Source organism: Cebidichthys violaceus, unplaced genomic scaffold, assembly GCF_023349555.1.
Source record: "Cebidichthys violaceus isolate CVI_PGR_0920_01 unplaced genomic scaffold, fCebVio1.0.p SCAF_2, whole genome shotgun sequence".
NCBI lineage: Eukaryota > Metazoa > Chordata > Actinopteri > Perciformes > Stichaeidae > Cebidichthys > Cebidichthys violaceus.
The window spans coordinates 20,612,899-20,626,098 of NW_027176372.1; the positions used below are offsets into that span (position 1 = coordinate 20,612,899).

A 13,200-nucleotide genomic window follows, 5' to 3' on the forward strand; every position below is an offset into this window, starting at 1 on the left:
GTGGAGTACACGGAAAGAAAAGAAAAGAAATAACAAATGAGACTCAAAAAGAGATTTTTCTCGTAAAAAAATATCAATATGAGATCTCTTTAGAAAAACGAAAGAAAAGGGAGTGCAACAAAGAGGGGAGAAAGAGAGAGAGAGAGAGAGAGAGAGAGAGAGAAAAAAAGTACATGCTGGGTGTGTCTCTATGTGCATTATTAATGGATTTATTGGTAAGTGTGTGTGTGTGTGTGTGTGTGTGTGTGTGTGCGTTGGATGGAGGAGGGGGGTTAAGAGGAAACCACTGGTGAATTATAATGAGCAGTAAGGTGTTTCAGGGGAGCGAGCCATGGATGAGACAGTTTTCCTCGGACAGACGATCGATAGCAGGCTGAAGGATTCCCATGGACGCGATGTGAAAACTCCTCTCCTGAAACCTTGACCCTGTACCGTTGACTCTGTATCTGTTATTAATAACATCCACAACAATGCTGATTCTGTGCGGTGGTCCTGGACCAGCTTTGATAGTTTTCTGGGTCAACATCTTTCAAACCTCTCAATATGATGTCATCTGCATATAAGCTATTAAATACTTGCTTCTTTTTTTTTTTACTGTAATATATTATTAGAGCATCAATCAAATGTATCAATTATTTGAGTTTTTTTGCTAAAAGGCAGAACAAAAGCTACCTGAAACGCTTGTTGTTATGCAATAACGATTCACGGTATGATGCTGCATATTATTCCTGTTGCAGTAAAGGATGCACCACCACTGACTACGCTGCACCGGAGCACTTCTTACTGTATCCACCGGAGGCCAGATTCAAGAAACTCCACCAAATCTTCACAGAATTCATGCAAGCGAAGAAAGCCAATGGAGCTCATGAAAAATTCTTTCTCTTCTTCTGCACAGACATTGATACTCACATGGAGCACCTCAAACATACCTCAGTCATGGACTGGGAAGCGGTTGTGTTGTGGGTGGGGGTGCATTATCTGCGTTAGGTTTAGAGAGCTACAGATGAGGGGGGGGGGGGGGGTCCAAACATCGTAATTAAAAGTGCCACCGCTGGGACGGTTTTTAAGTTGAAATGCTGAGTTTCTCTCGTGCTCAGCGACAAGTATAACCGGAACTATGGGAAAACACATTTTAATCACATTAGCTAAGTCTACTTCTACAGCCCATCACAGGTTTTGGATAAAAAGCCTATTAATTTCCTTGAACCCCCTGCATCAGCAAAGCATTTTAATTTACTTCACAATTAGCAGAGCTTCATGTCATTAACCGCAAAATTTAAAGGAAAGACAACAACCTCCTAATAAAAGAATATCTACTTTCACTTCCACCGCCCGCCTCATCAGTTTCCTTCATGACTTTTCCTTCATGACTTCACAATTCCCTGCCGTTAAAAAAGTAATTTCTTAAGTAATTCCCTGCTTTTGGTTTCACAAAAGCATGTTTTAAGCGGCGTTTTTTTTTTTTTTTTTATTGCTGTTGTGTAGTCTTCCCCGCTGCTGAAGAAAACTAGTGAAGACGAAGAGCGGTATGGTGCTTTATTTGCCCTTTCACATCGAGTCCTCTGAGACCCAACCTGACAGCAGCATGGAGGGAAGAAAAAAAAAGCAAGGGAGTATTTGTAAGATGTGAGAAAACATGAGCAAGATAGTGAGAGGAGGAGAAACTGTGGGGCAGAGAGAAAGGAAGACAAAAAGCTTAGAGGAAATTCAACATCTCTGCTTCTTTTAAATATGTTTTTTTTTTTTCTTAAAATTCAGTTTTAAGAAGCAGGTGTTTTTGATTAAAGCAGTGGGGGATGGGGCCTCCTGGTGCATTTCAATAGCCCGATGATCACATCCCATCATGTGCGAGAGGTGTACAGGGGTTGACAAGTGGACCCAAAGACAGTAAGGGAAGCAGAGAAGGACAATGTACGAGGACGGCTGATGTGCACAATGGCACAACTGGTCACTGTCGGTCCCGCCCGGCAACAAACGCCGTCTTATTCAGGACAAAACAGAATCTGTGTCGATGAGAATGGACGTGTACATGCGCACTCCTGCTTTTGTTAATACGTTGCTTGCTTCTTTTTAAGTTTGGATAGTGTGAGTCACTGTGTATGACTATTAGAGGCATCCTGAAATGGATACTTGTAGTACAGAATAACACAGGATGTAGTGCTGTAGAGGAAGAGGAAGAGAACTGGAAGAGAACTGCATTGGCTGCTGAACCATAAGGGTCACTTTTATCCTTTAAAAGAAATAAAGTAGTAAAAAAAGCAGCTATGAATGCATGATGAATGTCAGCCAGTTGTGTTCACTTCTGTCCTAACCTGGAGCTGCTGGGCTTCGTGGTTCTCCAGTCCTTCCACGATTGGAGCAAATCTCTCTTTATTGTTCCTCTCTGCAGCAATTGTCATGGCAGCTAGAATCTTATCCAGGCTGGAGGAAAAAAAAAAAAAAAAAAGAAAAAAGAAGGGAACAGGGAGAAGAAGGCACGACACAAAAAGTCAACAAACACTTTTATCACCTCACTGACAGAACATTTACTCACAATTTTCGGGCTGGAAACACCATGTATCTTATCTCCCCCCGTGTGTTGGTGTGGACATTTGCTCAGCCGGTCTTTGGTCCCCCTGACAAATGCTACCGCTTTCCTTCCCTTTGATTGCGACCCGGTCTATTATTGCCGCGGTATCCAATTTTGACCTCATCATGCTTGTTGCTAAGGTGATGCCATTTTTTTTTTTTTTTTTTTTTTTTTTTTTACTGCAAAATGTTCAGTTGTCAAAGCAATTGCGGTAGAGTGTGTTTAGCTGGGTGAGAAAGGGGTGCAAATTATAGCAGGGACCAGGCTAATGTGCAAATACAGCTATTGAGAAGGTAAGCGAATTGAGCACTTGCAAGGGCTCAAGGCAGCTCATCTAAATAGCACATTGGACAATTGCAGCCTCTAAATGTGAATGAAAGAGAAATTCTGTGCTGCATATACAAACACACAGACACACACCCACACACAGACTGCAATTTCACTAAATTGATGTCTTATGAGCACTTGTGTAAACACTGATTTACAATATGCTCACATAATAATTGGCTACAGGTGGTCTCTCTGTCACTGCAAGGCCACATTTGCTATTTTGCCTTCATAAATTGCAAAACTGAAGAGCTTAATCCCCGGCCCTCACCCTTCTTACTCCCGTTGGTACGAAAGAGCTCTTAGGCTGATGTGTACAAGTTCGCTGATCCAATAAATAAATTAAGAAATAAATAAAGTGGTCGCTCTGGCTGTCAGCCGTAGGGATGAAACAATGTACGCGTGTGCAAAAAAAGGCTGCTAACACAAGCCACCGAGGCTCGCCGTTGCCATTTGTATTACCTTATATCAACCCCACCAAAAAAAAAAAAAAAAAATAACACTTTCAGGATGACAAAATACGAGAGGACTGTATGTGTGGAGTAAGCTTGACAAAGAGATAAATGGAACGGCCATGCTCTGTGATGGGGGTTACAAAGTCACAGACAAGCATGGGGAGCTGCATACTGAGTAGCTTTAAAGCCAGTTCAGACGGCGCTTCAAAACAGGCGAGATAGATCTGCTTAACTTGTCTTGTTCCCTTTTGATGCTGTCAGCTGAAGTGGGTGTTGAACACGAGCCAGCGTCACAACACTGGTTGGCAGAGAAGTTTCTGAGCAAGAAAGTGACGCCTCAGCTCCTTTGGCTGTCATTTCTACAGGATAGGTACATTTTAATGCAGGGGCTGTGATCACGGCAACGATGTTGGGACGCTTACTTCAAAACTATTCTCGAATACTTTGAGAACGCTGGGAGAGGGACGGAGCGAGAGATATTTGTGCTATCTATACACCGCGTATCTACTTCAATATAGTCGTGTGTGTGCGTGTGTGTGCGTGTGTGTGTGTGTGTGTGTGTGTGTGTGTGTGTACGCAAGCAGCAATCCTGTGTGTTAGCGGTGACTGTAATAAACTATTAAATCAAATATGTAATATTCATAGAAAAATACTAATTGTATGCATACAGTAAACAGTATAATTGTGATTTAAAAAAAATTAACTGACTCTAAGTATACCAATAAAAGAAAGGATTCTCTTGAAGCGACTCATCTGAAATGTAATATTAATTGGATAAAATCACATATTCTGTACCATAATAGAACATGTTGTAAACCCGTGAAGGGTCACGGTGCTTCATGCAGAAAGGCCTGTCGGGATGGTCAGAGGCGTGAGACACACGGCTGAACTCAGCTTCTCCAACAACAATTTGTGGCTTTGTTTATTTCCAACACTGCATACAGACTGACTTTGAAGTGCCATTGTTATTCTAGTCTGGCCCTGTGGGAAACAATAAAAAACACTCCCCTAAATCCAATTTATAAGCTGTCAGCCAGGTTGTGTGTCCGTGGCAAACTACACTGAGTAGTTCAACACATTAAACAGACTAAACTGCATCATCTGACCATGCGACCTAAGGAACGTCTATATACTGTCTTAGGTCGTCTGTAAATGCGGTGTGTTTGCTCGCAGCGAGTAACCGCGTATGCATGCGATGCAATCTGTGTCTGAGCGTATGCCACCCAGTGGGAGAAGATTGAAGCAATAGCGATTGTCTCGGTGTTTACAAGAAACAGCCATCTCCTTCCCCTCTCGCTAAACATCGCAGCGCGCGTATCCACAGCAGTGATGGATCATATCTCTTTCATTGTCATATTTTTTTTTCTGTCATCAGTCAGGATTTTGAATTGGCGTTGTGCTGTTTTCATAGCAGCTGTGATTTACTGAGAAAGATAGGGAAACATGTCCCTCAATCAATTTTGAAAATACCGAAAACTTGCTTTCGACTTTGAATGGAGGAGGTTAGGCAAACATATTTAAAGGGACGGTACACCTCAAAATCAAAAATACATATTTCCCCCTCGTATAGCCGTAGTGCTATTTACCAATCTTCTTCTGCTGCCTTCTCCCGGATATACTGGGACTATATGGCACCCGGCTTGGTATGAAAGCACCCAAGGTTTCATGCATGAAACTGATCATAACAAGGTCTGTGAATTTTTCTTGAGAAACCAGCTCAGGATTTCTGGAAATGAAGACATTGCTGTTGAGTTTTTCAAATACATCGTTTTTGGGGGTTTTTGCCATGCAGTCCTATTCTATTTGAGAGAAGGCAGACTTCTCTAAAACTAGGCAACTCACACCAAAAACAATTAGATCGATAAAAAGCACTACAGGTGAGTCTTAAATTAAGTATTTTTTTTATTTTGGGGTGAACGGTCCCTTTAAAGGGTCAGTTCATCCAAATTACTATTAAGCTCTGTCTCCTTAATGTCCACCGCCAGTTTATCAAATTATCCTGAGAGATCACAGGATTGTTTTTGTTTCTACTTTATATTAGTCATTTCTTCACCCTCTGGACATCACAAGTGGATTTCTATTGACATCTATTGTCTCGGGGCAGCAGCGAGTCTCAATGGCGAATATGTTGAAACCTTTGCAGCTGAACCTCTCAATTACGTAATCTGGAATGTGACACAATCTTTAATTCCCTTAACATTCTTGGGACGTGATTTGAACGTTGAGTGGGTGGGCATGTGATAGGCTTTCTAGAGATGTCTCTTGAATTGTATGCAAGACACGAGGAAGTGTGCAAAAAGCGAGACGTGTGACGACGAATGTGACAAATGATCAGGTCATTTGACTTACATGTTTTCCTCGCCAATAATGCAGAAAGCAGAGAGAATTTTGACAATCTCCGTCATCATGTTGGTCTGTTTGGGGTCAATCGCTCGAGCCAACAGCAACAGGCTCCGCTCATCTCCCAAGATCCTTTGCAGTCCATACTGTGAGAGACGGAAGGGAGGAGGTAGGATGCAGAAAAAGGTCCATTGAGTATAAATTAATGAGAGCATTTGCATGTATGGAGAACTTTTCCTTCAAGTGAGAAGTGAATTATAAAAAGAAGCTTAATATACGTAATTTATAGTTAGCCTTAATTTTCTTTTTAAGGAGGGACAACGGGGCCATGGCAGAAAAGGGAGAGGATGATGAATTAATTCAATTCAGGACAGGACTACAGGGACGGATACTTACAGTTTCCCGTACCTTTTGGTCCCCCACACGACTGAAGGAATGACCACGTGTGGGGATTAACTCTAAGAGAAGCAACACCAAGAGTCTGCCTGTCCTTGAAATGTGTGCCACTTTTTTTGAGAAATGAGCAAGACCTTCCCAAAAAGGATAATTCAAAGATCTGAGACTGTTGCATTGAAACAGGAAAATTAGCTTCACTTCCTCTATTCCAGGCCTGTCACAGTCCAGATTCAAATCAGGCTTTGAGTTCCGGCCACCTGAGCTCCAATTAGACATTCCTCAGATGTTTAATATTAGCTCTCTGTACTTTAGTTAGTACTGAGATAGACATCACCTTGACGCTCCTACTAGTCAATTAGGACTGCATCAAGCAATATCAGTTCATCATGCAGGTATACTGAAGTAGAATGAATCATGTAAGGAATAATAAACTGTGTGGATTTCTTTGTTGACTCATACAAACCTTATTGTTCATGAAAGCCTTCAAGCACTGGATAAGTTTGTGCTGGTTCCGTTTATCAATATTCTCTTGCCTGAAAATACAGAACAAAATACAAAATGAAAAGGAAACTGTGATTATATGAAGGCAACACAGAGAGGCGGCGTCACAGGGGATCACTCACTGCTTCTTGTCCAGCAGCTTCTCCAAAGCGTCCAGAAGAAGACCGAGACCCTCATGACCGAAGTTATTAACCCAGCTAGAAGGGAGACACAGACACAGGAAGACAAAACGGTTATATATTATATTGTAATATTCAGTCAAAATCATCATCGCCCTGCTGGAAGCGAACACAAATACTCGACTAACCCTCAAAAGAAATAAGTAATTCAGAATGATATCAAAGGTTTAACAGTCACTTGGATACATTGACTGTTGCAGTTTTAAATTCCTAACAGGGGGATCTGCAAATAAATTTGAATTTGAATTTAAACCGTACCCATCTACAAGCAAATTAACATACATCCATCTTAACTAGTGTTCCCGCCGCTAAGCAGTTTGTATCCAGGCCCCCCCTGTGAGCTGCTGTGTTCCTGTGCCAAAAGATTAAGCAATGCAGGAAAGATAACACTGTAATCGATAATGGATTGCGAGAGATAATTGGCTATAAACCACGGCGTATCAAGAGACGGCAAATGATCCAGTACAGATGAGCCCGTTTGTCTCAGCCAGGAGCAGGAGGGGTGGCAGGAGGAGGGGTGGCGGGCCGGTGTGGTCGCAGCCAGATTATGTCGTTAGCGCTACTTGTTTTCAGGCTCCTAACTGTCAATAACGCAAAATGCATGAAACAATTTTCTGACATTAATGGCGCATTATCATCGTCAAAGGATTTAACCCGCCTTTTTTTTGACAATGATTTCAAATAATAATGGTTTGAGAATTAAAGGCATTCGTATTGACTCAGTGAGTTGGAAAAAAAAACAAAAAAAACAAAACAAACTCAATTGGGGTGAGATGCATTAGCCTGAGGCAACTGGCAAAGTTGGGCTGAGGTATTTGTTTGATGTGTGACTACATTACCCCCCCCCCCCCAATCTACCATTACTCAAAACAGACAAGCTGAAACAGCTTATACGTTATTGATATTTAGCGTAGTGCATAATGATGATCGGTTTTCTTAATAAAAACAAAACATTGTAATGTTGCAAATTTATGAATGTCTGTTTATAATGAACCTTCCAGTTTGAATGTTTCCTTCCATACTGGAATGCTTTTGAGCATATTCAAAGCAATAAAAGAAGACAAACTGGCACTGTTTACAGCAGAATAATCATACAGTTTTATATATATATATATATATATATATATATATATATATATACTGTATATATACTCTATTTGTGGTACGGAGGTGGTAGGAGTAAATGAGACATCAGGACAACAAAGACAGAAAGGACACAGCACGGCTGAGGGAGCACAAATCAGTAAATCCACAGTCTTTGTCCGTGCTCCTGATGGTAACGTCAGTCTTCAGAGAACAAGAAACGGAAGCAATAATTGTGAAGACAATCTTGGTTTATTACACGGCGTTGCTGCATTATAAGATTCCGGGGGAATGCGGCGTCGCCTCAACAAGAACAGCACCTGGGAAGAAACTCCTCTGTGCTCTGAAGCAAAGGACAAGTAGAGGTTCTACATAATGACCGTGACGTGCTCTGCTTCATGCTTATCACAGCGACGGTGTGTAATAGATAGCAGGTTTCTCTGTACCTTCAAAAGAGTGTGTGTGTGTGTGTGTGTGTGTGTGTGTGTGTGTGTGTGTGTGTGTGTGTGTGTTTCATTTAATTCCCCAGTTTATGGACTAAAATGATGCACCTTGTCATCGCACATGTCAATCCTTTGTGATTAAATTCTCACTTTAATTTAGGAGAATGTCTTTGTTGAGAGGATTCTGTCCCCACTGTGTGCTATCTAGTAATGCAACAGCTGGCTGAATATTCAGTTATATTTAGATTGTAGTGTTCTTATTCCATACGCTTAATAAAATAAAGATTAGTTATGAACGTTCTTTAGGGTTTTTTGTTCTGTTTTTGGTGTAAAACGTTGACAATTCACTCTCTTAAATTCATTTTTTTAAAATGATCATGTATCTCCGTAACATTTTACTTAAGAATAAAACAAAATGCAGCAATAGGAAGGTCTTCATGATGATTCTCATGATGACCAGAACAGAGCAGAAGGGAGGCTCTGGAGGAACATTTGAGAAAGTGGACATCTGGTAGGTGTGGAAATGAGCTTTCACACACACACACACACACACACACACACACACACACACACACACACACACACACACACACACACACACACACACACACACACACGTGATGTCACACTGAGACCAGTCGGAACCCATCTATTGACTGGCTGTGACTGAAAGACTGAAAACCATTCCAGTGGTCAGAACAAGCCATGGACGAAGAAAAAAAAAAAAACGTCTTGCAGCAAAAACATCTGTACTGGAGGTGTTTTGCCACAAGTTGTTTCTTCACCGTTTCACAAAAACGCTTATAACTAATAACTACCTTCGACAGAGAAGTTGCACTAATTAAAACTGAATATAAATTTGAAATTCGGCAACAGATGTTTGTGGAAAATGTCTGCTGTCTGCTCCGTGTTTACCTTCCTCTCTGTTGTTGTTGGACCGAAACAGAAAAGACGTAAAAGGAAAGGAGGCACTGGGATCGTCTGCGCAGAAAGTTTCTCATCTAAAATGTATGCCCCGCTGCAGGTTGCGACATAATGCGGTCGTCCTCAAGGTTTTGAAAGCACTAAATGCTTCCGACTCCTCCCTACATCCCAGACTGTCTATCATTCTCCGTCCCCTCACGTACACCCTTAGGTGCTCTGCAGCTCTCGCCTTCTAAATGTCCCCAAAGTTACCACAAAAGAAGAGGTATGGTCCTTCTACAGGGTTTGTCCCGAGGCTACGCAATGCTATTTCTCTGTTCATCTGAGGAACTGCCTCAGTGGACAACATACTATTTCAACTCAAAAAAAAAAAAAAAAGACTACTACTACTACTATGCCTCTTACCTGTAGTAGTAATTATGTACAGGCTCACAAATGATCAGCAGGTATTCTAGTCTGTCATAAAGAGCAGGGACACTCGTAGCATTGGGGGGGGGGGGCTAAAACGCTGTTTGTTGTTTACTTGTTGCCCTTGGACAATAAAAGGTCGATGCATCGTTTCAACATTGAAGTAACAAGCGGCCGCATCCGTTGCTCATCAGTCTCTTCTGCTAATGCGGGAACACATCCGAGGATTTCATTAAGTTGGGGGGAAGAACTTGTTCATCTAATATTGATGGCTATAATCCTTTAGTGAAGTGCCACCAAATTGTGTTACTTTTCTGCAATCGTGTATATTCCGCAGGCAAAATTAAAAATTCATGATCGGTCTTAAGGGAGCGATTTCTTATTTTATATGTAGTTTTATTTCTACTGGCTGGATGCAATTATGTTGTAGTTATGCTAACTGCTATCAAATGTATGCATTGGAAAATCTCACAGTTTAGCGCATGTTTACCGGCAAGACGCATGTTCACCGAGGAACATTTCAGCCCCGCAGGAGAGTCCATTATGTTGTGGGCCTCGCTGTTAACGTGAGACAACAAAGTGAAAATGTCTCGCAGCGAAATGCCCACCTGTCTTTCCAGCCAAAATGGCATTTTCTCCCCCAAAAGACGAAAACGTTACTGACTTTCTGACGTGCGCTGCCATAACATATGTAGTTATGCATGAGCAAATATTCACCCATGCATTCGATCGCTATACTGCCTCCTTTTCCAGGGTCACGGGGGACTATCCCATCATGCACTTCACGAGAGGCCGGGTACAACCTGGAGAGGTCACCATGTCTATCACTCACACTCACACACACACACACACACACACACACACACACACACACACACAGTCGGAGAGACGGAGGAAATCTTGAAGAACCCCAGAGCCTGTTAACTCCGGAAACACTCCAGATGGCCATCTTGCTGTGAGGTGACAGCGTTAAGCGCTGATCCACCACAGGAAAATATGTGCATGTGTATTGGCATGTCTGCACTGTATCTATGTTCGTTTATATATTACAGGATTCCAAAGTCAAAAAGCAGCGAGGCTTTAAATATTAAAAAATTATATTATATTCAGTCTTTACAAAGCTCACTTCAAACCGTACTTCACCTTGAAGTGCACTTCACTGAAACGTAAAGAAAAGGAACAAAATAAGCCGCGGTGGCACTTCAGTCGCGTCAGCGCATGTTTCTTTTAATGTCCTCTGCCGCACACGTGCTCCATTTTGCCAAAAGTGGACAGCGTGGCGCCGCTAGTGCCACTCCAGCCCGTGTTTCAGTGTCTTGCTCAAGGGAACGCATGTAGCTACAGTGCATATAGAGCGCTGTGTATACTGATTTAAAAAAAAAAAAAAAAGTGATGACAGACTATCATCAAAGGTGTGGAAAACAGTGTAGAGCGCGTGTGGAGCTCTGCAAAAAAAAAAAAAACTTGGCGAGAGAAATGTTAATCCGTGACGAAATGTTACCCTCCGTCTGACTGATGGCCGGTCTCCTGTTTAGATGGCTTGTCAGCGCATTGATTTCAGTCTATGGGCCAGTGTTATTATTTTATCATGGCTAGATGGGGAGCTTTTTTTATTGAAAGCTTCTGTGCAAAGCGCAATATCTTTCATATCGTGTTACAGGCAAAGCCATACAACTGTCCCTCTCTGTGAGTACTGACCTATTCGCTGCTGCACTATTCCAAAATGAAGGCCAAAGCTCGGCGCACCAAAGGGCTCCGAACATTATAGCTTGAAACCGAGCACCGCCGGTGTCTGCGTAGTGATTTACCATGCCAAACACGGAGCTACATTATACTCTGATCAATTTAATAGCCTGCTGAAATAACAATAATGCACAGGGCATATCAGATGGCAGAAATTGGATATAAAATATTTACCATATTGTGTTTATCACATCTGGAAAAAGAATATGTTTCACACAACAGCTATTAAGAGTAAGCAACTTTTGTTTTTCCTTCTTCTAATGTTTCCTTTAGAGCTTTTGATTTATTTGTTTAAAATCTAATTCTGTCCTAATAATTCCAGAACTAAAGGTTGTGGCCTTTGTAACCAAAGGCCACAAGGAGCACTGAATGAATCACATGAGATATATGGTCACGCAGGATACGTCTTCTGTTATCAGAGCAATCACTCTAAACTAGTATAATCGAATCGTTCACTTGTGTGCTGTTAATTTGCTGTTTTGAGCTGTGCATCTCGGTGACTTTACATTTCAGACTCTCAGTTCGCTAGTTTGATTAATTCATCCCACATCCTAGTTATGAAACTGTAAGCATCCACAAAAAAAGGCCAGCAGGAGACCTTCGATTTTAAGAGAAGAAAAAAAAAAAATCTCTATATATATTTTTCTTATAAAATCCTTAAATCTACCACACACTGCTTCCACTGTTGTTTCGAATCGTCCACCTCACGCAGAAGTGAGTTAAATATTTAAGAGCTCGTCGGTTCACATGGTAGAATCCACGGGTCACGTATACGGAGAGCCAAAATCATTGACCTGTGCTGTCCTTGAAGGAGAACAAGGAGCAGCTGCTATCCTTCACGTGGAACTCCAGGTAACATGCGCTCTCTCCATCCGAGTGACAGGCGCTCTGTCACTCCACTGAGCTGTCCTGATGATATCTCAGGTCTCCTGCTGGCCCCGCGCCGTTCCTAAATAGAAAACATCACGGCGGATGAACATGCTGCGGCTGGACGACGCAAAAAAGAGGTGTGGACTCGAGTCACGTGACTTGGACTCGAGTCAGACTCGAGCTACAGAATCGATGACTTTAAATTTGACTTGATAAAGTAAAAAAATGACTCGACTTAATTTTACACAGCTAATTTGCTCTATCGATTTTGAAGAGTGTCTTTTTCTTCAACTGACTGTTTCATGACAAAATTAAATAAAAAAAAATAAATCATTGAGCCACTGAAAGGGAACTGTTCACAGAAACAACAGGAGCAGTTTCGCTGTTTGATATTGGTACTAAAGCTAGTAACACAGTCTGAAGAAAATATTCCTGGCGTCAGCACTCCAAGAATATGATTGCTGGTGAAACCAAGCAAGCACAGGAACAGCAGCAGTGCAGTACTCCAAAGGAGCACTTTGCACTTCTAATGGTATTTGAGTCACAGCTTGATTCCGAAACGTGGTTCTAACAAAGAGTGAAGCTCAGCCTTAAGACATGAACAAATGTTCCACTTTTCCTGGTTGAACTGAAGCTGTGTGTGCGTGTGTGTGTGTGTGTGTACAGATGCACAAAACTCAATGAAAGCAACAATAGTGTCTGCATGCGCGCAAAAGAGCGATTGGAGAGTCTCTTATTAGAGTTAAATCAACGAGTAAGAGCAGACAGCTGACAGGAGCCCACGCTCCCCAGTCGCTTTGAAAGGAACCCCCGAGGAGTCCAAAAGACACTTGGTAATTCTAATTACCCCCCCCAAGAACAGCACCGAGGATCCCGACACAACGGTCCTCCCCGCGTGGAGACGGTAGACAGAAACCACGAGGTACAACCGGCGGATCGCAGGTCGATTAGACAAACTCATC

General features: G+C 42.0%; 1 protein-coding gene across 1 annotated transcript in view; it reads right to left on the minus strand.

Annotated features, from left to right (window-relative positions):
• Window positions 1–13,200, minus strand: part of diaph2 (diaphanous-related formin 2) — a 356,685-nt gene that overhangs the window by 238,620 nt on the left and 104,865 nt on the right. Inside the window, 4 exon segments of the mRNA XM_068715129.1 lie at window positions 2,313–2,421; window positions 5,701–5,837; window positions 6,551–6,620; window positions 6,711–6,785. Coding sequence (XP_068571230.1) covers window positions 2,313–2,421; window positions 5,701–5,837; window positions 6,551–6,620; window positions 6,711–6,785 — 391 coding nt within the window.